The sequence below is a fragment of the Podarcis melisellensis genome (assembly GCF_964234715.1).
Source record: "Podarcis melisellensis genome assembly, chromosome: 7".
Lineage (NCBI taxonomy): Eukaryota > Metazoa > Chordata > Lepidosauria > Squamata > Lacertidae > Podarcis > Podarcis melisellensis.
In genome coordinates this window covers 87,455,573-87,481,577 of record NC_138539.1, presented here as the reverse complement: position 1 = coordinate 87,481,577, position 26,005 = coordinate 87,455,573, and the positions used below count along the sequence as shown (strand labels likewise).

Sequence of the window (26,005 nt, the reverse complement as noted above, 5' to 3'; positions counted from 1 at the left end):
TTCTGGGGGTGTTTTTTCCACCATTGGTCTCCACACTGCACTCAGCTCTTACCTGTGAGAAGATGTCAGCAGCCACACACCAGCAACAGCTTCAACTGACTGGCTAAACCAGGTTAAGATGGGTCTCTACCTGATGTTTAGTTGGAATCTCCTTTCTTATTATTTGAATCCATTGGTTCAGGTCCTACCCTCCAGAGCAGAAGCTTGTTTCATCTTCCATGTGACAACCCTTTAGATATTTGAAGGCTATAACTCATCTGTCTTCTCCAGGCTAAACATACTCAACTCCCTCAACTGTTCCTCATAAGGCTTGGTTTCCAAACACTTGATCATCTTGTTTGCCCTCCTCTGCACAAGTTCCAGGTTATCAATATCCTCCTTAAATAATGCCCAGAATTGAACACAATACTCCAGGTATGATCTGGCCAAGGCAGAATAGAACAGTATGACTTCCCTTGATCTAGACACTGTCAAGGGAATAAAGCATTCTACCCTTGAGGTTGTGATCAGCTAACTCAGTCAGAACCACTTACACTGAAAACTTCACATGACAATGACTATCAGTGCTCTACCATATTGGTAAATGGTTCATTAGGTAAAAGTTGACCCTTTCTCTCCATCTTGAAGACACGTGATTACAGTTGTCTGTAAACGGGTTCAAACTCCTTCTCCTTGACCCTTCACTTGCCTATGGCAGATTTTGTAGGTGGATGAAGCTGTTAGAATTCCTGCTCCATGATTGCAGTCATGGGATTTTTGTCTATCACATGACGATGTATGCTTTGACTCCACAGAGTGGGAAATGACAGAGACAGGATGTTTGTGTTACCGTGTTCCGTGAAGTGGGACTATTGTCCTTTGTCCTTTCTCTTTGCTGTCTGATGCTAGAGAGAGAGGGAGCCATGTTGCAGTGCTCCATGTGTGTTTATATGTAAATAAAGTAGATTTGCCAAAATGCTGAGTTGCTGAGGTCTGTTACGCAACTGCGAGGACTCTGCGGATCCCTAAGTGTGCCGAAGTCTGTTGGCATCGGTCGCTGTGATGTTCGGGCTGAAGAAAGCTAATGAAGCTCCCAAATGATCGGCCAGGAAGGAGAGAACATGCCAGTTGGGCATGTGTCTCTGCCAGGGTCCTACTCAAGTGTAGGACAAGCTCCTGACAGAAGCCAGGAAGCAGACAGCTGACTAATCCCTAGGCCTATGAAACAGAATACCATGTTCTGTGCATAAGCTCCAATTGTCCCTATTTAATGATAACTATTACTAGTAAAGCACTGTCCTTATTTTGCCTTCTCTCAGGAGTTCACTGAGTTTAGTAGTATTTACTCCAAAGTAAGCTTCAGGGGCTGCCAACTTTAAAAAATATATTGGTGGGGCCCAAGTAAGCCCTGCCCCACATAACTGAACACATGATATGGTGCTTGCACACCATTTGAATAGCAGTGCCCATCAATTTGGGGGGGGCCCTCAAATATTTTATGAGGGGGCAAAGACCCCACAGCCACTAGGAGCTGGCTCCTATTGTAAGCATGTAGCTCAGCGACAGAGCATGTGTTCTGTACGCCCACTCAATACCCAGCATCTCCAGGTAAGGCTGAGCAAAACTTCCACTGAATATGATGGGAGAGCTGCTCTCAGTCAGTGTGCAGATAATACGGAGCTTGATGGACCTATGGTCCTGCTACTTATGTTCAAGACTGAAGCCATGACTACTTGTCCTGGGATGAAAGAGGCAAGGCAACCTCCCTGGTTTTTCTCTTTTGTTGTTGCTGCTGCAATCTGATGGACACATACTTCTGGGATCAGGCTGTGAGCAGTTATGCTATTTTTTTAGTGAGGGAACAGGGATCCCCCAGATTCCTTGGTGCCAGATTTCTCCCTCTAGATTGTTGGGTGCAGGGATTTAATTAGAGCTTTGAGAATTAAGGTGAGCTGACAGGTTGAGCTTGTTCTTCTACCAGACAGAGCAGTAAAGGGAGATGAAGGCCCTACAACTGATACATCGTAAAATAATAATAATAATAATAATAATAATAATAATAATAATAATAATAATATTTATACCCCACCCATCTGGCTAGGCTTCCCCAGCCACTCTGGGCAGCTTCCAGTAAAATATCAAAAATAATAAAATGTCAAACATAAAAAACTTCCCGATACAGGGCTGCCTTCAAGAAAAAGACCCTATTGGTAACTGAGGGGGTAGTTGCCTGAGCAAAGTTGGTGTGATTTCACACAGAAAAAAGTTGTCTTTTTTCACAGAGGTTTTTGGCAAGGTGTTCTGGGAACAAGGAAGAAGAAATTAGGTGGTACTCCATGCAGGGATTCAAAGGCAGCCGCTCTTGCTTTTATTATATATTTTGTGTTCTAACTTTTTGTTTTTATGTTGTGAACCACCCTGTGAAGGGCGATACACTATACAAATTTAATAAATAATAATACAAAGTTAATAATGATAATGCAGGGGTATGCATACCCCTAAAGAGTTTGTGAATCTTTGTACTTTTGTCCAATTACTGTATTTTTCCCAATTTGAATTATAAAATGGTGATTTTATTGAGTCAAAATGAGAGTACCCCTAAACATTTTTAAAGAAAAAAGGCACCAATAATAATGCTGGCTGGCTGGAGCAGACTGTTACAGAGAGATACAGGGGTGGTGCTTAGGATGCCTCTGAATCAAAAGCTATGGTGCTGAGAAGGACAAGCCCTCTTGAGATGAAGGCTTCAGGGGTGGCGCTGTGGTCTAAACCACAGAGCCTAGGGCTTCCGATCAGAAGGTCGGCGGTTCGAATCCCCGCAACGGGGTGAGCTCCCGTTGCTCGGTCCCTGTTCCTGCCAACCTAGCAGTTTGAAAGCACATCAAGCGCAAGTAGATAAATAGGTACCAGCGGGAAGGTTAAACGGCATTTCCGTGTGCTGCTCTGGTTCGCCACAAGCGGCTTAGTCATGCTGGCCACATGACCAGCTCCCTGTACGCCAGCTCCCTCGGCCAGTAAAACAAGATGAGCGCTGCAACCCCAGAGTCATCCGCAAGTGGACCTAACGGTCAGGGGCCCCTTTACCTTTATGTGAATAAAAGACTGAAGTTTTCAGTCTCTGTTGTGCCTTGATTTTCTAATGAAAACACAACCCTGGGTGAGTGCCTGGAACCCCCTAGAATATTGCTGCCACTCAGCAGAGTTTGGGGGTAGTGTGTAAAATTACTATACATTCTAAAGTTGTGTAAAGAAAAATGTTTATACTCTACTGCTGAAGTCAGTACAGGACTGGCTATCATAGCGTACGTTAGTATTTTTAAAACATGGCCTCAGCCTGCCTGGTGTCTTCTCACTTGCCTACAAGTTGTGCCAGATTCTTCCAAGCAGGCTATTGCTAGCACCAGCAACAACTCCTTGCACACAGAAGGAAGGAAGGAAGGAAGGAAGGAAGGACGGAAAGTTTCCCTGAGGGGAAAGTATACTATAAGGCAGTATACAGATAAATAATAAAATAATAAAAATAAACAATTGCTATCAATTACAGTATAATGAATTGACATGTTTCTTTTGATTTGATCATTTCACCTTTTTGTAAACTGCTTTGTGGTTTTTAACAATCACGCAGTATTTAAATTTTATGAAATAAATAAATATGGTTGGGAGGGGGTGGAGGAAGGAGATGCTGCATTGCTCCTCCCACCCGCCCTGAACCACACTTTTCCCCTGTGGGGAACACGTTAGCTAAACAGATCCCTGAAGCAAGCAGGACTGGTAACCTTCTCACTAGCTGATGAGCAGAGAGTTAAATCCTGGTCAGTCTGACTGTGTGTGTTCCCCTGCTGGGATCAGATGCACAAAGTCAAAGCTCCTTCTTCCCACTAAACCCCCAGCACACCCACATCCCAACAGCTCTGGATCACTCTGGGAGGCCCAGTAATGAGTGATCTGCAGCTGTCGCCATCCAACTCTGCCGAATTGGCTCAAGAGTCAGACTTTGGCTGAAATTGATGTACAGCCCTAGAAAAAAGGGAGGGTGATATAAAAGAAAAGCCTTCTTCTCCTCTAGAACAGATGATTCAGCCTAAAATGGGAAGAAAGTCACATTCCCCGCCACAAGAAAAACATGGTAGCAAAAGATCTAGCAATTTCAAAAATTGGATTAGATCTCAGTAGAAAGAGACATTGATTGGCAACTGAATATGCCAAACTCCGTCTCCATCTCATGACTCAGCGATTTTCTGCTGCTCCAAGTGGAAGCAGTAGAAATTTTTATTGGCACTGGGGTAGTTTAACAGTGTGAGAGCGGCAGTGGCGTAGCGTGGGTTGTCAGCACCCGGGGCAAGGCAAGTAATTTGCACCCCCTAACCCGTGGATTTGCGCCCCCTAACCCTAACCCCCAGATGTTGCGCCCGGTGCGGCCGGGCCCCCCTGCACCCCCACGCTACGCCACTGGAGAGCGGTGGAGAAGAGGACTTTAGCTCAAGTGGCGAAGCACATGCATAAGACCCCAGGCTCATTTCATGACATCTTTGGTTAAGAGCAGAGCCTCAGGGAGCATGGTTGGGAGAGGCCTCCCCCAAGGACCCTGGAAAGATCTGTCAGCGGTTGGGGCTTCGTACAAGGCACCTTCTTATTGGCAGAGGCTGTAACTCAGGGGTTACAGAGGACACACTTTGTGCGCAGGGGGCTCCATAATCATAGCTGTCAACGTTTCCCTTTTTTCAAGGAAAATTCCCTTATTCCGAATAGGATTCCTTGCAAGAAAAGGGAAAAGTTGACAGCTATGTCCATAAACTGCTGCTGGTCAAAAGAGTGGTGGCGGCAGTCGCGGCTTCTGCAGCCATCCAAAGGTTGTTTTGACTCCCAACCAGGACTGGCCCAAGACACTTCAGCACCTGAGGTGAACCACAAAATGGCGCTCGTCCCCTACCTGCCAGGGAAGAAGGGGTGAGCGAAGATCTAGATCAGGAACACAGGTGCGGGGTGGGGATAGAGGTCCACATTGGGACCTGCCGCCCCATGGATTCTGCCGCCCGAGGCAGTCGCCTCACCTTGCCTCCTGGGTGGGCCGGCCCTGCTCCAACTCCCACCTGTCCCTGCCCACTGGGCATGATTGGCTGGGCCGGGGAGAGTCAGAGACGCCACAGGGACTACGGGATGCTCCAGGGGCGTGTGGCGCGGAGGTGGGCGCAGGATGCGGCCGGGGGAGCCGGCGACCTTTGTTTCTCGTCCGCGGAAGCTCCTGGCTTCCCCGCACTGAGGTCGAGCGAGCCCTTTGGGGCCCGCCACCTTCGCAAGGCAAGCCGAGGGCCAGAGGCTGCCCTCTTCTGCTTCTGGATCGCCTGCGGATCCGGGCGGCGCGTGAGGGGGGAACTCATACAAAATGGCAACTCGGAAGCTTTTCTGCGGGATGGAGGTTGGCTGAGAACCAGACCTCTGGTTCCCGTGACTGACAGGCGCCTCGCCCAATCACTTTCCCCGCCACGGAGTGGCCCGCGGAGCAGTGGAAAGGCAGGTGGACCGTTACAGGTTGACCTTACAATTAACATGCACACCTTGCTTCCAATCAATACGCCCTGTTTTGAGGCGGGGGAGTCTGTCCTCCCTGACGGAGACCACAACTTGAAAGGGGGGAAGGTGGGAACGAAAGGGAGGCCCAAGCCAATCGAACGCCGCCAAGAGGAGCACGGCATGATTGACGCGCGCTCTGCACAATCAGGCTTAAGGGTATCTCGACTGACTGCACTTCTGTCCATTCAGATAGCAAGGTTCCAGGACAGTATTTGATTGACAGGCGAACGGCCTAGTAATACCGAGGCACTTTCAGGAAGCGAGCGTACAAGCCTAAAGGTGGTGGGCGGGCAGTCTAAACCGCCTCGACGTGTACTCTCAAAGCATCTTGGTGGTGGGAGGGTGAGGTAGCGCCTGACGAAGGCGCAGAGTGACAGGTACCGCGTCGAATGGCGCTGGGTCATTAGAAATATATGGCCAATGGGAACAGGGGAAAGGATTGGTGAGGGCATTGCGGTGGCTGCGGGTTAGGTAGGGTGTGAGAAGTTAGTGGCGCTGCTGCTGTGAGGGGACGGAGACGGCGTTTCCCCCTCCCCTCCTCCCACGGGCTTAAGCTTGGATCGGCGCGCGATGCTCACGGACGGCACGGCCGCCCCGACCCCCGCCGGCGATGAGGAGATAGACTCGGTGACGCCCCGCGCTGCCCCGGCCGCCATCGTCGAGGCCTCCACGGCCGGGCCTAACCCGCTGGGCTTGCGGGCCGTGCGCCTCTTCGGCGAGGCCGGGCCCTGTGGGCCGGCAGGGCCGGCAACAACTTCGGGGGAGGCCGGGGCCGCCGCCGCCCTCGACTTTAAACTGGCGGCCGCTGTGCTGAGAAGCGGGGGCGGCGGTGGGTCCGGCAGCGACGAGGACGAGGTGTCTGAGGTGAGAGGCAGGGAGAGGTAGGCCTTCGCTCCCGCCAGGCTGGAGCAGGAGGAGGAGGAGGGGCCGGAGGGTGCCGTCTCGAACGGAGCTCCCTCCCGCGCTTGGGTACCAGCCCCGCCCGTCAGGCTTCAGAAGCCTCCCTTGCAGGCCGGCCCCGGAATAAAGGAGGGTGGAGACCCACCCAGATGCGCGCGGCGCCCCCCACTCACGCCTGCCTGCCTCCCCCCCCCCCCGTTTTAATGTAAGCAGTGCCCCCCTTCTTTGTTCATTGTGAGATAAAACAACTAAAGCGAAGACAAAACATCGAGCATGTCCCGTCTCGCTGCGCCCCCCCCCCCCGCCGCCGCTCCGTACCTGCTTTTGGGTCCGGATGATGGCGGAAGCGCTCTTCTGCCGCGCCGTCCTCCCTGCCCTCTCGCCCGCCCGTGGCCTGCAAGGAGTAATTTTATTATAGAAAGTGCTGATGGCTTATTAGCGTCCGCCTCAAGGCTCGCTTTGAGAGATCGGTGGGAATAGTAAATCGCATTTCAAATGCTTCCATCAGTTTTGGGGGACGACAAGCGTCTTTGGTTCTCGTAGTTCTGCTGTGGTAGGTAGACTGTGGTGCTTATTCCAGGTGTACGTTTTGCTGGCACAAATGTCTGCACTGCACCTGCACAGTAAATAAGGCGAAACTTGAGTATTTTTCATATCTCCATACAAAATTCCTAGACGTTTAGTGAAGTAACAATGTGGTTTGCCCCATTTACACTTAAATGTGTTCCAGTAGCGATGGAGGGTTATAAACAAATTGCTTTTCTCCTTCAGTTGCAGTATAATATTTCTGCTTTCTAACACAATAATTCATGTGAAAGAAAGTATCTTGTGACTCCATCATTTAGAGTAAGATTTGAAATATTCACTTGCTACTTTGCCTCTGGTGAAAAAGAATTTTTTTCACACATCTGAGAGAAATGTGGACTTGCAGAAATGCTTGTTTAACTTCTAAAGATTGGCCAGAAAGTCCCTGTTGGTGATAGAAGTAAATATACTGTTTTTAGTATCTGGGTACATCTGTTGTAATTTCTTGCATTGTTTACTTTTTTTCTTTGGAAACTATCCTTTCAACCTTTTCACAACATTATTTTGTAGGGATTTACTCAATATGCTTTTAAAATAAAAGATGCTTTTAAACTAGCATAAAATAAGTGATTTTACTAATAGCTGTGGCAAGTGCAGAGTGGTTCTGAAGGCACCTCTGCATAACTTACAGGATGCTACTTGAATTTTAAAGACCAATTTTCAATTAAAAATAAGTTTTTAGCTCTCATAATTGGAGAATTTGTGTTGGGGGGGGGGGAAATCTTCAGATCATTTTTGCCTGGGGACTTGGGGCATGTGGTATTTAAACACTTTGAAAAGATGAATCATGACTCCAAGAGAGTTTAGTCTAACTAGTGGGTGAAGCAAAGGGAGGGAGGATGTAATGGAGAAATTTGGTTTCTTTCATTTCAAACACAAGTTTTTCATTCCCTTACCTTCATGGCTGTCACTCAGTATTCCTCTGTTCTTTGCATATTCCCATTCTGTTTCAGCATTTCTGTCATTAGGGAACACTTCCGACTTTAACTTGTCTTCCTCAAAAGTTCATTTTGTTGCTGTCCAAACAGCACCCATGCATGGATTAGGGAGTTTGAGGGAGTTAATTGGGCCTCACCATTGTCCTGTGTCTATTAAGGGCAAAATGAGATGCAACTATGGCAGACTTGTTTTAGACTTGGATCTGGGCAGTTGTAAACTGGGGTGCAAAACTGGCTTTTACAGCAAAAGAGAAAAGAAGATAAGAACTAAATAGTTTTTGTGCCTGCCTTTTCCTTTCACCCTTCACCAGGCACTTTTCTCCCCAACTTCCAGTGTTGAAGTTTGGCTGAGGTGGAGAACTAGGGCAGCAAACCCTGGGTAGGTAAATCATGGGTGGGGAAAAGTTCAGAACCTCCATCCAACCTGTGTTCCCTGTTTTGGTCTATAACCTGGACCCCATGCTGTTTATGTGATTTGGCTCCTCTAAGCAGGTTTGCTGCCATCACATCTATTTTAGCAATGAAAGTATGTCCCAAAACACAATCAGCAGTCCAGCTGCTTTCCAAAGAAATTTCATCTATTACTGATAATTTTACTGAATAAGCTCCAATAAACTTTTTTTCCAAAGAGCCCTCCATTGCTTTAATTTAATGTGTTCATTTATTCTCTAGTTTTGTACACAACTCCTTATTTTCAATAATAAATAATTGGGCAATAAGAAACATAAATTGGAGTTCTCTTAGATTATGCTGATCAAACTAGGATAGAAGTTTTGTAAAATTAGCTCTTACATGCAAATAATTAACTGCACCACATACTTGATGTCCTAATACTGAACAGTATGTTCAGTAAAAAGATTTCTATAGATTTATGGCCAGAAAACCTTATCCGGTTGTGAGGTTTTGCAAGTGGAAAAACATTTTCTAGTATTTGGTAGAAGACCTAATTCTCATATAGTTCAAAAGTCCTCTATATTACATGTTGTGGAGAAAAGAAATAACTAAAGCCTGGTGAAGAATGGCCTGAATTGATCATATGGCAGTTTTAAGAATATGTCAGTTGTACTAAATGGGGGGGGGGGATTAAGGCTTTTTTCCCTTTGCAGTCTTGTGAACACTTGGTTTGGGAAGCAAAGAAAGGAGCAGAAAGCCATTATTTGAAATCTATTTCAGAAAATTGTACTTATATGGAACAGATAAGAAACTTAAAGGGGAAGTAAATTTGCGTTGTGTGGGGGAAATAGGTGGTATAGTTAGGGAAGATTTGACTATCATGATTATAGAACTGAAATATCTGTCTGGGGAAGGGTAGAAGGTAGTGTGAGGATGGGTGGTTCTCCCTGTCAGTGGAAACCTGGATTCATAGTGTCAGGGATAGGAGGTTGCAGTGTACTATTTATGGGTGAAGAGAAACCATTCACTTGCATGGGAGAACATTAATGTGTACTTGAAAATATATTTGGGGTCAATGCAGGTTCTGGCTCTGCTCCACTTGCTGCCTCCTAACTTTTCATTGGCTCCCAAAGATATCTGGGGGAAATGGGATCTTTGTATAATCTGCCTGTGAAGAGTAGAATAGGACTGCAATCTGAAACTTTTTACCTTTGAGTAAGCCCATTTAATTCAGTGGGACTACTGAGTTGGCATGGTTAGGATTGCACAGTAATTACTGGCATATTTATACCTTAATCTAAGATGATTAAGAAAATAATAGATGTGTTACAGTTCTGCCGTACTTTCTTTAAATGTCCATTGTACATTTACAGTTGGAATTCTGAAGCAGTACCTTTGGTGCATGTTAATTGTAAGGTCTTCGCCCATAGTCTGGCTTGTGTGATCATATGAGGCTTTATAAACCCTGGTTTATGAAGCCAGGAATGAGCATCAGGGCCAAGTGCTCTTCAACTTCTGTTGTGTGCCACCTCTGGTCTGAAGATCCTGACTTGCATTAAGCTGGTCTCCTTGTTAAATCAGGAAAATAAGCCAGGATCACAGTAGTCATACTGGTAGACTACAATATAGAGACAAGGGTAAACTGGGAAGGTATTCTAGTCTTCTGAGGCTCCCGCTTGTTAGATGCTTTGCTGCAATTGGTCTTCTCCCCATATTCATTGTTTTAAAATGTATGAGAGTTTCATTCTCTGGTGTTGGTCCGTTTAGTTCAGATGTGAATCACATTCTTACATTTCTAGCCTGATTCAGCTAACAATGGCTGGCGATTCAGCTACCCTTGGATATTCATAGCTTTGGGGGTGTACTCATCCAACTTCATTTGATAAAAAAAGCGTACAATCCTTGATTAATGGACCTAACTACTATTATTCATACCTGTATTTTAAAGGCTAGACAGCTGGAGTGCACTCAGTGCAAGGGTTGCCATTTGAAGACTTTTTGGTGGCTACAACAAGTGTAGGACATAGTAACATTGGTCCTTGTAGCAGGAGGTAGCTGGGAGCAGGATATGATTGGCTCTCTTGCATTCTGCGTACAATTCAAGTTGCTATGTTTGACTTATAAATCACTTAATGCCCCTGGGCCCTTCACATCCTTGAAAATAGTTGCAAAATACCTTTACAGCAATTTTATTAGGCTGGAAATAAGTTTGTAGATTTCAAAATTAATTTAGAGATTTCCCTGTATCAAGACATATTAATCGAGGCGTTGACTGAAAAGACATTTCCCCTCAGTCACCAGCTATAATAGTTTTAACTACCAAAAGCAAATTTTCAATTTTATAGATAGGCTGCTTGAAATATCCTAATGAGGTGAAGAAAAGGCATCATCGTGACCCAAGAACTTACTTTACCAGCCAGTAAGGACTAACTGTGTTTGTATTCTTGTAACAATTGATCCTTTTATATGCTACTTTAACAGTGTTATTTTCCTTCAATCAAATAGCACCACGTGCGATTGGAAATAAGTTTTTTTTTTTAGGCTTTTGCTGATCAAGTAGATTTGGGCCTATTTAATACACGTCTACAGCTCCAGAATTGTTGACGAAGTTGCTTCCGTCCTATATCTTAAGAATAAATTATCCTATCCTGGTGAATAAAACTTTACAGCATTTCAGTATGTTAGGTTTTTTTTTTGAAAATTCTGAATTGAAAATGTCTTAGTGCCCAATTGGCATCTGACATAGCATGCTTGATTTGGACTAAAATACTATAGAAATCTAATGTTTTTCAAAAATAACCCCAAAGCATTGGAACCGAAATATTTAATTAGGGACCAGGATTCAATAATGGGCTCATAATGTAATTTAAATGTTTTATTCAAGCATATTGAAAGCTTTACTTGGAAAACATTTCTGTTGGAATAATTGTAAATATTAACACATGGCAACTCATACTCACTCTTATTTATATTGTGTATATTTTAAGAAAAGAAGTAAGGCCTGTTAATGTAATTTATATGAATAAATTGTTAACATAATTGTAAATTTCAATACACTCAGAGAGCTATGCATTTATGTCAGGGTGGATTTGATTTGATTTAAATCAAATCAATTTAAATCACTAGTCAGTAAGACTTGATTTAAATCATTTTTCTACAAAAAGACTCATTCTTGCTGGTATAATCTTAATATTTACAACCAGATGGTTTCATTTTTGGAATAATAAATTTTTGGAGTAGTTTTTACAGTTATATAAAAAATCACTGATTTGGTTATACTATCAGAAATAAAAAGACAGGTAATTATGAAATTATTGTTTATATTTGAACGACTTTTCTGCTGTACTTTATTGGAAGGAGAAAAAGAATCATTTCCTTAATAATAATATAACTATTTAACTAAAACAATAACATTATAGCATATGTATCCATGTTTGTGAACTGATGTGGTTAAATGATTGAAAAAACAAACAAACTTAGACTGAGTTTTAGCACACATGAAAAACTTAAAACAAATCTTTGTTTCCTGATGAATAACCTTTGGACTATAATGTAACTCATGGGTAGGCAAACTAAGACCCGAGGGCCAGATCCAACCCAATTGCCTTCTCAATCCGGCCTGCAGACGGTCCGGGAATCAGCGTGTTTTTACAGGAGTAGATGTGTCATTTTATTTAAAATGCATCTCTTGGTTATTTGTGGGGCCTGCCTGGTGTTTTTACATGAGTAGAATGTGTCCTTTTATTTAAAATGCATCTCTGGGTTATCTGTGGGGCATAGGAATTTGTTCACCCCCCCCCAAAAAAAATATATACTCCGGCCCCCCCACAAGGTCTGAGGGACAGTGGACTGGCCCCCTGCTGAAAAAGTTTGCTGACCCCTGATGTAACTTAAATAGAAAACTATCTTGAGAAAGATTTTTCCTCCAAAAGCATTTTATCTTAAAAATCTGATTTGAATTTTAAAAAATCTCATTTTTAAAATTTTCTTTAAAAAATCATTGATTTTTATCCACCCTGATTTATATTAAGTATGTATGCTTTCTTGGGATAGTTGTCTGAAAAATGCTAATTACTGCGTGCCCACTTCATTATTGTATCCATTCAGCATGTCAGATTAATTTCATGAAAATGTTTATTAAGAAATATATATTTTTCTGAAATCCTCATCATCACTGCAGAATTTGTTGAAACAGTGATAGCTTTTTGAATCAAATTGTTATAATAGTTTCAAAGCAAAATTGTTGTCATCCTTCTCTTGATAAAACTTCACCAAAATGTTACAAAATATTTTCAAGTCTTTAAAACTTGTCCAGTTACACTTGTCCAGTGCTGAATCCTGTTAGAACTTTTGCACACATAATTATTTTTCTTATTTATTTACTCCATAAAATTTTTACCTTACTTGATTGAAAACAAACAAACTTCAAAGGGGTATACAAAAGGATAAAACAATAAAATCAAGAAATAAAACCACACCATACTTTAAAACATACAACAGCTAAAATACTTAATCTATTCTAACTTCATCTCAGTGATACATCAACACAACTGGTTAAAAATCTTAGAGAATCCTGGCTACCTTTTGCTGCCAAAGTAATGCTTAATGATATTTAGGGCCAGCAGGGCAAGGGGGAGGTACCATTTGTTAACCAGGGGAAGCAGAGAGGTAGTGACAGTAGGGCTGCACATACTTAGAATATTTATTTGTTGCCATGATTTGTTTTGTATTTATTTTGTATTTTAGGCATGTCTGTTCTAATACAGTGGTACCTTGGGTTACATATGCTTCAGGTTACAGACGCTTCAGGTTACAGATTCTGCTAACCCAGAAATAGTACCTCGGCTTCAGGATGAGAACAGAAATCGCGGCGTGGCGGCAGCAGGAGGCCCCTTAGCTAAAGTGGTGCTTCAGGTTAAGAACAGTTTCAGGTTAAGAACGGACCTCCGGAACGAATTAAGTAGTTAACCCGAGGTACCACTGTATTAGAATGAGAGGTAGACTTGCTTGCTCTAATGTAGAGGTTTTCAACGTTTTTGCGTCCACAGCTCCCTTGACCAACCACATTCTTTCTTCAGCTCCCCTGTGGGATACAGGGGAATCACCACTTACAAGCGAGTTCCATTCCAGGCCACTGTGCGCATCACTGGGATGCCCCCTCCCATCCTTACTTGGTTTTGAAGGTTGCTGAGGAGCTCTGTCTTGCTGTGTTCTAATCCCCAACTGGCTTCACTGGAAATCATTGACACCATCAGTCATAGCCATCAATTTCAAAGGGCCGACACTGAGTAAGATTAACACTGGCTACAACCTAATATAAAAAGGTATTCTCCTACTGAGGGAAGACCCATTGGAGGTCAGTGACCCCTGAGTCAGCCATACCCATCAATTTCAGTAGGTCTCCTCTTGGATAGTATTATTTATTGCAGTTTATTGCCCATCTATTACCCACCTATTTCAGTGGGTTTCCTCTTGAGCAGGACTCAACACTGCCAGCAACCCAGTAATGATTATGAGGAGGATAAAGATAGGCTTTGCCTAGCAAAGTACTGCTCAAGAGCAGAATGCACTGGGCTCAGCAGGTTGAGGCTGCCCCACTATCTACCAATGGGTCTACTGCCAAGTAGGGCTTACACTGGCTGCAGCCCTGACAGGAAGAAGTTACCTTGCCAGGTTCAACCATTGCCTCACTCTTGCCACACTGGCCCCATGAACCATCTGCTTCCCTCCTCCCCTGCTTGCAGGCTTCCCTCTCATCCCCCCTCAGCAGTTGGAATCATAGAGATGTGCTAGAGAGGTACACACTTGGGTAGCACTTTTTCGAAAGTGACCGGCTTCACATAGCATGGTCATACATGAAAAAGTAAAGAAGTTCATCTCATTTGTCTGAGTAGGGAGTTTCCAGCTTTGTGTTGGAAGCCATGTGGTTTTTCCCCCCATCAAAGGAGGGACGGGGGATGTGACCACTTGCTGCGCCCCTGGCCATTATTCAAGTCACCTCAGGGTGCCATGGCACACTGATTGAAAACCTAGGTTCTAATTAATAGGGTGAGTTACCTGGCAGATTATACCCAAAACATAATGATGATGCCTTTGGTATTGATATAAAATATTTGTCACTGCCACGCCAGCCTTAACTTCATAGAATTGCATAGTTGGAAGGGACTCAAAACTACGTACACCTGGTATCCTTAAACAATAATAGTAAACTATTAGACAATTCTCTAATGTTTTAAATAATTTACTTTGTTTACCATCTTTCCTAATGAAGAGTTCTGAAGAACCTTCAAGCTTTTTGCGCTATTTTGTGACACTTTGGTTTGCCTAATAAAGGTTTTGCATGAATATGTTAAAGTTTATTTGTCATTTTCATGTTCCAGGTAGCAAGCCTCCTGACCTGGAAGTCCTTGTACCTTACTGTGGTCCCAGTCAAATTAGTGCAGTGTGGTTGCACTCTAGAATAGCCTTTGGGAAGGAGGGAATCAATTTAGTTAAAGGATTCTTTCCTGACATAATTGCAAATGAAACTAAAGGGTGTAGTCACATGTTACAAACTTCAAGTACAGTTGTTACCTTGGAACTTGTATGGCTTCCGGATGATTGAAAACTGGAAGTGAGTGTTCCAGTTTTCGAACGATTTTTGAAAGTCGAACGTCCTGTGCAGTTTCCGATTGCCTACAGAAGCTTCCTGCAGCCAATCAGAAGCCACATTTTGGTTTCCAAACATTTTGGAAGTTGAATGGACTTCGGAATGGATTCTGTTCGACTTCCAAGGTACGACTTGTGATCTGAATATTTTGGTTGCCAACACTCCTGCAGAGATTTAGTGTCTATATCTTGGAAGTCCATATTGCAGTGGAGTGGTATATCTGAAATGGTTGATGGAGAGGGCTATTCAAGTTGCCTTTTTAAAAAAAACCCAACAACCTGATGTTAACCATTAAGCCTTTAGCCATGTTAAGACCAAATGGTCATCTCTACTTCCTTCAAGCCTATGCTAACTGTGTGTATTGACTATGAGCATAACAATATGAAAGTGTGACCCAGGTGTCTTGGATGATCTGGTTGGAAGGTCTCGACATGGAGTCTGGAAGGCAGAATTTTATAGTCATTGTGTGTTTTAATTGAATATGAGGAAGGTGTTGCACAGTTACAGTGGTACCTCTGGATGTGAACGGGATCTGTTCTGGAGCCCCATTCGCATCCTGAGTAAAACGTAAGATGCATATGCGCGGGCCGCTTTTTGCCACTTTCGCGCATCCGTGTGGCGTTATTTTGAGCATCTGCGCGAGCGGCAAAACCCAGAAGTAACATGCTCCCTTACTTCTGGGTCACCACGGAGCGTAACTTGAAAACACTCAACCTGAAGCACATCTAACCCGAGGTATGACTGTAATTGGAAGGAAAACGAACCCTTAGTCAGCTGCTACACAAAGTGATGGTGAGGGACAAGGGATCAGGAGAATTCAAAAGTTTGCTACAAAATGCTTTTTGTGACAATTTGGCTGTTCCTAATAAAAATATTGCCCAACTATGGATTTTGGAGGGTTTTTTTAAATGGACCAACATGGTTGCTTTTTTGTGCTTCAGGGAATACCAAATTTAGTTGTTCAGAGCAGAATATACAACCAGAGGAAGATAAAGGTCATCTTCAGGTGGCAGGAAATTAAGGCTTACATCCCTTCAGCCACTATACTATACTAATGACGTGGATTGATGTACTAGGTCAGGGGCCCCAAATTACAGTCAGCGGGCCACATCCAGCCCTCGAGGGTCCTGAACCCAGCCTGCCCGGCAATTGCAGAACCCATTGCTGTCTAATGGGTCTCCCCGGATCTCAGCCAGCAGCAGCATGCTGCTGCAGCAAAGAGCTCGGCCCAGACACCGTAGGGAGGAGGCGCCTGCAGAGCCCTGTCCATCTCAGGGAAGATGACCTCCCTCTTCTCCTTCCTTCTCGTCGTCCATGTGGGGCTTGCTGGGCAAAGATCATGGTTAGATCATGCGGAAGACAGGCAGGAAGAGGAGGAGGTGGCTTTGTTAAAATGTGCTTCTTTTGTAAATCGTCAGAAAATACGGGTCTCAAACATGAGGTGCTTTTAAGTGGCAGATCTGTGGGTGGTGTTTTTTTTAAAAAAAGCTTTTGGCTGCAAAGCAAATTGCATAGCGCAGGCATAGGCAAACTTGGCCCTCCAGATGTTTTTGGACTATAACTCCCATCATCCCTAGCTAACAGGACCAGTGGTTAGGGATGATGGGAGTTGTAATCCGAAAACATCTGGAGGGCCAAGTTTGCCTATGCCTGGCATAGCGCTTCCAAGAGATCTCCCGTACCATCAGCTATGAATATGCTAGTTTTGTAGGGTGAAGTTTGGGAAGGCGGAAGTGTGTTGGTTTTTTTTGGGGGGGGGAGATGTTGAGAATCCACTTTCTGAGCCAGAACTGGTGGGAAGGGGTTATGGCTTTTGGAGGGGGCTGGCGGTTGTCCAGACAGAGTATATGGGATGTGTTGATGTGACAGGGGCTGAACTTTTTATAAGGCAGATGTTTATGTGAAAAGCAAAGCAGTTGTTTGGGGGTGTGAGTTCCCCTTTTTTATTAGGGGGTCGCAAAACACTGGAGGGAGCTGAGCGGATTCTGTGCTGGGGAGACTGCTGTCAGGAGCAGCTTTGCTTTGCTTATGGTATTATGGTTATGTAATCCTTACAGTAACCCTGTAGGGTAGGCCAGTGTTATTTCCCACCCCACCCCCCATTGCAGACAGGAGAGGTGACGGCTAAAGCCAAGAGAGAGAGTGGCTTGTGCAAATTCAAGCTGTCAGTGACCCGATCTTGTAGCTTAGGCTCTGCTAAGCCAGCTGCCCTGATGCAAGGTGACCTGGGAGGGGGTCAGGTTTGTGGGGTCAGGTTGAGGAGAGAGCAGGCCCATACTTGCCATTGAAATACTTATATGTTTATGTTGATTAAAATCATTCATTTTAAATATTGTATTGTTTTTCCTGTTTTTTGTGCCCTACAAATAATATATGTGCAGTGTGCATAGGAATTTGTTCATATTTTTTTCAAACTATAGTCCGGCCCCCAACAGTGTCAGAGGGATAGTGAACTGGCCGCCCATTTAAAAAGTTTGAGGACCCCTGTACTAGGTAAAATAACAAGAATTCAATAGGACTTAGTTCTGAGTAGACATACGTAGAGTTTTAGTTTTAATGAATAACTAGTTTACAGTTACATCTGAAGTGGCCAGATAAGGTTTGGAAAAGGTCTGGGAACTGTGGGTTGTATCCAGTGCTTATCCTTCTCAGAGCAGACCCATTGAAATTAATGATTAGTAAGGTCCATTGGCTTTAGTGGGTCTACTGGGAGCATTGGATACAGTCCCATGATTTCAAATGACATAAGTCCTGTCAAATAAGGGAAGATGGGAAACTTACTATGTAGAGAGCAGAAATTGAATTTTTCAAATTGTTCTTGTCAGTAAAAACAAATTTGTCCTTGATTAAGACATTAAAACCTTTAATTCTGAACTCTCTGCCAATTCAAGAACTTAAGGGAATGGAGACTTTTCTAGCCTGGGCCTTTTTAAGGTTTTTGTTTTGTTTTGTTTTTTTAAAAACACATGGCATCTCATGGCCAAGAATAGTGAAGTTTTTAAACTCTTGTAAGTATAAAATGTACCAGCATATTGATCTGCATCAGGGTGTTCTCGGCTCTATTCCTGAACATTTTTGGTATGGCTTTCTTTATTGTTCATACTGAAACTCCAAGTTTATTCATAAATATTGGAGATCTTTCCAACTAAAATAGGCTTAAGACTCAATGTTAATTATACCAACTCTCAATTAAATTTCAGAGAAATTGATGGGGATTTCTCTCAAGTTAATCTATTTAGATTGATATGTACGAATCCATATGCAGTTTGTTTACTTTTGTATTAAATCTATATACTGCTCTATGATCTAAGGTTACAGGGCGGTTTACAGCATAAAAAACTAAACTAAAAACTAGTTGAAAGTTAAATGCAGAAACCTTGGTCTATAATGGTACTTATTTACACACCTAATCCCAAATACATCTTCTTCACCCAACATACAAAAAAGCAGAATCCTTTTTGCTGCTCCTGGTTAAACATCCTTGCTAATCCTTTGAACAGAAAATCTGTGCTTGTAATGATGCACACTATAAAACAGATGACGTAGCCTTTTTTGCAGTGTTTGAAATTCATTGGGCGCCAGGCACATTTTGCGACTACATAGATATTTCTAGGTGTCAGGTTGGTGACTGACATCTCCATCGAGCCAGTTGACTTGTGTGCAGCAAAATACGCACATCATATGCTTCTGAGCTACCACATGAATCATGGATGCTGGGCATCTTAGTCCTCGATCATTGCATCAAGGAAAGTTAGTGCAGGGCTGAGTACAAATATATTTGACTGTGTTGCAGCCTTTTCACAGAAAACCCAAATGTGGAACTCGGAGACCACAGTTTAAAAATCCATGCCTTAGTGTATAGTTAATACCATTTCCATTTCACTCTGTTTCTCCTTCTTGCATACTAGGACAAGTGAATTATTATAAGAGCAAAGTAGAGTCAAGCAATACTGTTTAGATTAGACGCAGCCTTTCTCAACCTGTGGGTCCCCAGAGATTGTTGGACTACAACTCCCATCACCCCTAGCTAGCAAGGCCAGAGCTCAGGGATGATGGGAGTTGTAGTCCAACAACCTCTGGGGGACCCACAGGTTGAGAACTGCTGGATTAGAGGTTTTCAACCTTTTTGAGTTCATGGCTCCCTTGACCAACTACATTCTTTATGTGGCACCCCTGTGGGACTCAGTAGCCCAGTTATGTCACCCCTTGCTTGCAGAGCTGGCAGCCTCTCTCCCTTTTTTGAACACCCTCCCTTGTGGAGTGTTCCCTCAGCCTCCTCTCCTTTCCCCACTCCTTGGGAGTCTTCTGGGCAGCTGCTGCTGCTGTCCCTGGTCTCTGAGCTGCCCCCTACCACTCCAGAGAGAGATGCCTCCTCACACTGCTCCACAGGGGCCTGGGAAGAGGATGCCCCCAGCCTTAGTGGCCAACGGAGACTGGCCAAAGGTGAACGTGAGGCCAGCACCTTACCTTGATTGGCAGCAGTGAGCATTGCTGGGCCTGCATAGTGGAAAGGCTTCCCTTCAGCATCGAGCACTTAGCTCCCAGGCAGGACTTGCACACAGCAAGCACAAGAAAGGTCAGTGGCGCCTGCCTGCCTGGCCTCCCACTTGTTTCTCCATTCCAAAGAAAGGGCTGGTGGACTGGCTGGCTGGGCTCCTCGCCTGCTTGCTTGCTTACTCCATGGCCACCTCAGCTCCTGGCAACCAGCACCCGTTGGCCAGCCCCAGAGGCACCATTTGCCTACAGTTTGGGGCTGCTGCAACAAATAGCTGTGCAAGCCTTTGGGAGGCAGAGATGCAAGAGGGCATTAGGGGAGGGAGGGGAGGAAAGAGGGACAGGCCAGTGTTGCCCACAGCACCCATGACCAATCATTCATGGCACCTAGGGTGCCACAGCAAAAGGAATATAAAGTAACACATTCCTTTTGTTGCTGCTGGAAAAATTAATGAGAAAATTTTACTTGATCAGTATTGGACTCCCAGACTGGAGGTTTAGCCACCCCTACTCTAAAAACATTTTTCCATAGGGTGAAATGAGTGTTTATTTGAAGATGATTTTTTAAAAAACAGTGTCATTCAAGAGATACATCTTGTTCACTGTCTTTTCCCAAATTGGCATCAAAAGCAAAAGGGGAACCATTCTTTTGAGTTTAATGTAATGCAACCAGGCATTTGACTTCTTATTCTGAAATTTTTACCTGTGTTACTTAAACTCATTGTGTCTACATGCTGTAGGCCTGTGGACTGCCGAGAATAATATCTAGAGGAAAATCTGCTATAGCTTCAAGAATAAAACTAATCTTCTATATACTGGTAGTTCTTCATTTGCCGAATAAGTTTAATTACTACACTTGTTCAATATTGGATGGTGCTGGACTTGAAAGTATTCATTCTGTGCTTGCTAAACTGGTAACAGATGAATTTCACTTCTACTCGGTATGTTTCTGAGCACAAGTCAAAGTGTTGGTGCTGACCTTTAAAGCCCTAAACTGCCCCAGCCCTGTATACCTGAAGGAGCATCTCCACCCCCATCATTCAGCCCCGATACTGAGGTCCAGCTCAGGGGGCCTTCTGGTGAGAAGTGAAGTTACAGGGAACAAGGCAGATGGAACACGTTCCCATCTGATGTCAAGGAGATAAATAACTAGGCAACAAATAACTATGCAACTTTTAGAAGACATCCAAAGGCAGTCCTGTATCAGGATGTTTTTAATGTTTGAGAGTTTGTTTTTATATGTGTTCGAAGCACCCAGGGTGCCTGGGGCAACCCAGCCAGATGGGTGGGGTATAAATAATGAAATTATTACTATTATTACCACAGACTCTGGAAGTTTTCAGTTTTACTTTTCAGGGAAGAAAAATAAAAGTACAACCCTAGGTATTGTTACCTGGTAGTAAAGACCACCTTGCTCTGTGGGACTTTCTCCTCAATAAGTGTGCATATGCATGCCACCTAAAAATCTGCATTTCTCAAACTGGTTTTCCTGGGAAATTGTCAAGCCAAAGTAGATGATTAGTGAACTGTAGTTGGCGATTATGGTTCAAGTCTCTGAAGTAGTAGAGAGGTTTCTCTCATCTAGGGAGAACCAAATGTTGGCAGGTTCAGCAGTTATAGGCAACCTAAATTTAGTTTGCAGTACAGTCTAAATTACCGTTACCTTGAAAATGGTTGTAAATGTGTTCAACTAATAGTGTGTGTTCTGAAATTTCCTTCTCCAGTAACATTTGTTCTTGAAAATGCATGCATGTAGCTATCAAATATGTGGCTTTGACACAATGTATCCAGTTTTGTTCATGGTTTGGAATAAATTTTGTTAAATAAAAAAAGGAAGTAACAGCTAACTTCTATGTCTTCAAACAGGTTGAGTCGTTTATTTTGGACCAAGAAGATCTGGATAACCCAGTGCTTAAAACAACATCAGAGATATTTTTGTCAAGTGCTGCAGAAGGAGCAGACCTACGAACAGTAGATCCAGAAACGCAAGCAAGACTAGAAGCCTTGCTGGAAGCAGCAGGTAGTTTTCTTTTTTCATTTTGGTAGTAGTTTTATTTGTGGGTGGTGGAACCACTAGTTTTGACCTTGAGGAACAGAGATTGCTGTGTGCTCAAACATTAACAACTTGAAGTTGAGTTTCGGAACACAATTGAGTTTCTAGAATTGAACATTTTAAAACTTTGTTTGGGATGCCTAAAAGAGTTTAGAAGTGCTTATGTCAAATTCAAGACATTGAGGCAATGTACTCCACAAGGTTTTACCCAGATGCTGCTGTGTAAAACTATGTTTTACTCGCACAGACTGTCTCAATTATCTGATGCACGAATAATGCTTTGAATCACAGTGGTGATGAGTTCAGGGATCTTGAGATAATATTGTTTAATGAAAAATGGGAGTATAAACAGGCTCTCATTCAAGTTTGTATCTGAATAAGTAATTCATGGTCAGTCAATTGAGCAGTGATAATTTAAGTTTGCAATATGCAGCCAAAAAGCAGACAAGAGTGGGGAGTAAAGGTAGCCCTTTTGAAAATGCATTCCAGTAACCTTAACCAGAGCATCTAGGATGTATTTCATTTGTTGCATCAACCTATATGAATGAAAGGTGTTTCATGGTACATTAGACACAAATATAATCTAGGCTAGTGATTCCCGAACTTTTCCCCTATGGACCATTGGAAAATTGCTGGTGGTCTTGGTGGACCAATTAATGATTTTCCTGCCTGTTGTAGCAATTTCAATGCACTGTACTAGATAGCGAATTCTTTTTAATTTTATTTCTATTCCTGTTATTTTTTATATTGCATTTTATTGTATTACATTTTACATTCCATGGAATAAAATTATAATACAATAAAATACAATATAAGAAATAAAAAATAAAGTAAAATTGAAATATGATCATTTGACTTGGACATACCACAGAGCATCTAAATGAAGTTCACAGATCACAAGTCATCCATGGATCACAGTTTGAGAACCTGATCTAAGCTGATGTCTCTAGACAAAATCATGGCAGCCATATTCTGCATCAGTTGAAGTTTCTAGGCTGCCTTTAAGGGCATATTGCAATAATCTAACTTGAAGTGACTAGGTAACTATTAGGACCAGGCAAAGATGATTGGGGGGAGGCATGTTCAAGGGAGGATAGCTCCCACCTCCCAATTTTTCTGTTTTCCCCCTGTGCCCTAACATTGGTTCCATGTCCTCCTGGCAGGGGTACAGCTAGTATATTAAATCAAACTGATAAAAGGAACTATTGGGACACAGCTGCCACATCAGCTTTCAGGAGCAGTACTGGATCTGGAAGTACCCTGAAGCTGCACACCTGCTGCTTCAGGGGAGTGTAACCTCATTGAAAACATGCTGCACCCTGGCTCCTAAAGCATCAGTCCTAAAACTGCTGGCTTTGAATTTTGTACATCCTAGCTTCAGTAGATGCTTTATTCATGCACATAATCAATGGAGATGGGGGAGAAATCTAGATCACTACGAAATGTTTTGTTTTTGAAAATGGCTATACAGTTGTCCATGTAGATCCAGTGTGGTGCATTATTGGATTAGAGAGACTAGTCAGAAGCAGTAATGTTGGATTTCTGGGGGGAAATAAATTGGAAAACTGGATCTCTAATTGAAGGTTGTCACTGCTCAGCGTTGTTGTCCCAGCCACAAACCCATAGCCAGTTGTTTTGGGGCTCTTGTATCCTAAAAGGAGTCAAGGTTGCTCCACATACTAGGAATTTTACTCTTACCCTGTTACATTGTCAGGATTTAGAGGTGACTTGTCAGAAGCCTTTGCTTCTATTTCAGATTAAGCATAATTGAGAATTAGTTCCAAATCCTAAACGGTGATTAATCAGCTGTGGATTATTGAAACAAACTTGCTTCATAAATCACGGTTTGAAGTTTGTTAGCTTCCACTAACAATAGTCAAAACTAACTGCAATTTGTCTGGGTTGAGATATCATAATAAGCTGTGGTTAGTTTAAGTTGGAAATAAAAGCTTCTAAACTCCTCACATCCATGTTAGAGGAAGGGGGAGACATGTAAGTGGATTGTCTCTGTAACTCTAAACTATAGTTAGCATTATATGCAAACAGAACCATTAAGTTGTGTGTAAAAGACTTTAGAAGGAAATGATAGCCAATTTCATAATCAGTTCCCGTAGCTTGAAAAATAATGCTGACATAATATTTCTAACATTCTTAAAAACATAGTTTAACACAATGTTAGAAACTCAGATATATACAGTCAGCAGAATGGAATGCCTAGTTGCCATTTTTGGGCCAGACGGCTTGAAAGTTGTATTTTTCAATATGACTTTTGGGTTCCTGAAATTCATTGATTGTGCCCATAAAATATAACCGATAGAATTCCACATTTCCAGATGGTAGAGATGTCACATGCCCTCCTGGTGCCTAGGCATCTTCACTTGGTTGCAAGTGGCCGATAGCCCAGTGCAAAATCCTTCTGGTAAATTTTGAGTGCTTGTTTAAGCATGGTGTTTCGGCAAAAGGTACAATGAAGTATCTAGAACACTTCTTAAGTTTATCAGTTATTGATTGATTCATTTATATAGCCACATCCGAGATACCAAGGGTTCTGTCCTTTATATTTAATCGGCATCTAACTTTAACTTTAGTTGTTTTTTTTAAATTATCAATAAATTTTCATTATGTCATCTTTAAAAAATTGAAACATCAAGTGCAGATGCCGTTGACATTTTCCCATTCTGTTTGTAGTTCAGGAACATAAGAGTTGAATTTAAGGACGCAAAAATAATTATCAAGTCCTAAAGCTAGCTTTGTCTTTTCCATGTTCTGTTTGATCTTCCTGATATAGTAGGGTCAAAGTAGCTTCTAATTTTCTAGCATGTTTGCAGCTGACAACTTTAACTAATAGTGCATGTGGCTGAAGTTTAAAATGGTGTCTCTGCATTTTTTGTGTGGTTTTCATACTAACCTGATTGATGAACGCACATTCGCTGAAGGGATTGGTAAATTGTCCACTGCCGATGGTAAAGCCTTCGCAGATCCCGAGGTGCTCCGAAGATTGACTTCTTCTGTCAGCTGTGCATTGGATGAAGCTGCTGCTGCATTGACACGGATGAGAGCAGAGAACAATCACAATGCAGGACAAGTGGACAAGTATGTATTGAATTCCTGTTCATCTGGTTTGATTCTTGGTATATCTAATAAAGCAATATAAATAGGCCTAGATCAGCTTCTGTCTCTGAGATTCAGAAATGTAAACTGAATTGTGACCACTTTGGGCTTTACCCAAAGTAATATTTCAGCCATATCAATCCCTCAATGTGATTCAGAGGTGAGATTCTCTAATTGGGTTGGAGAGCTTCAGTAGCAAGATAAGGTAATGTCATGAGACAAAATTGACATATTTCCACATGTTAATTGATGAAGTATATTCACATATATGTTGCATCTATACAGTTTCATGCTAACTTAAAAATGGGATAGTTGTGAAATGAGGCAATATGGAGCACAGAAAATGAGGCTTATATACTGATAGGAAAGGAAGGAAGGAAGGTCAGGTATTACTTCATAGAATATTAAATGTCAAATAGTTGTCTTTGGTAAAACTACACAGGGAAAACTAATTGAATGTGCGAACATTAATACTGAAATTGCTTGCAATAGATACATTCATTGCATCAGATGAAACATGCAGTTTGAAAGAATTTGACTTTAGGCCTTCAGTGGCTGGATTTTGTTTTTTTAAGTGGCAGGTAGACTTCAAATATCCTGAATTCTCATAATACAGATAAATAATCTGGGCTAAAGTCAGCATAGAGATTAATCTCTCATCATGTTTTTTAATTCATACAGTGTTCACTTAATGACTTGGGAACTTGATAGACAATATTTTCTGTGAAATTTACTGCTTAGCCAGCAATATGGAAGACCATATGCATCTCTTAAAGTGTTTGGCCAAAATGTTCAGAAAACCACGCTGCAATCTTAGTTGTTCCCTTTATTCAATTTTAAGATTTAAGCTTCTGAAAAAGACAAACACATAATCTGGTGCACTTATGACTCAGTCATCCTTCTACCTATATTAGAAATTTATATAGCTGCCTTTGAAATTGTGACTTACCAATGCTGTCCTATGAACTGCCACTTGGCTATATAAAGACCAAGTGGTGTACAGTCAATTTACGGTATACTTATTTTTATATTTATGTAAACTTTGTGTATTTTTAATTTTTGGTATTTTTTATATAAATATACAAAACAACCTTTCAAGGTGATTACAGTAAAATACTTCAATTTTGTCACCCAGAGTGGCAATTTAGTCCCTTCTAAATTATCCTGAATGCATTCTTCATAAATCTCCCAGATTCCTAGTTCAGGCATCTCTTTCCCTGTTGTGAGTTGCATAGAACTCCCATTTCACTCCCATTTTCACTCCCATTTTCCCAAATACAGTCACAACAAGAAAACATTGCCTAAGCAGCTTGCTAAATTATTCTTCATGTT

The 26,005-nt window shown here is 42.5% G+C and overlaps 1 protein-coding gene across 10 annotated transcripts in view; it reads left to right on the top strand.

The window, feature by feature from the left end:
- The first annotated feature begins 6,017 nt into the window (after positions 1-6,017).
- The window catches only part of LOC309373475 (ankyrin repeat and KH domain-containing protein 1-like), an 86,978-nt gene continuing 66,990 nt past the window's right edge, over positions 6,018-26,005 (top strand). For 6 of the 10 annotated variants that reach the window (XM_081917684.1, XM_081917683.1, XM_081917680.1 and 3 more), the window contains exons 1-3: positions 6,019-6,414; positions 21,376-21,529; positions 24,499-24,655. In XM_081917684.1, the coding sequence (XP_081773810.1) occupies positions 6,121-6,414; positions 21,376-21,529; positions 24,499-24,655 (605 nt within the window). In that variant the 5' untranslated portion in view covers positions 6,019-6,120. Of the gene's footprint in view, positions 6,415-21,375; positions 21,530-24,498; positions 24,656-26,005 lie in introns of all 10 variants that reach the window. The other 4 variants (XM_081917677.1, XM_081917682.1, XM_081917685.1 and 1 more) reach the window with 3 other exon arrangements.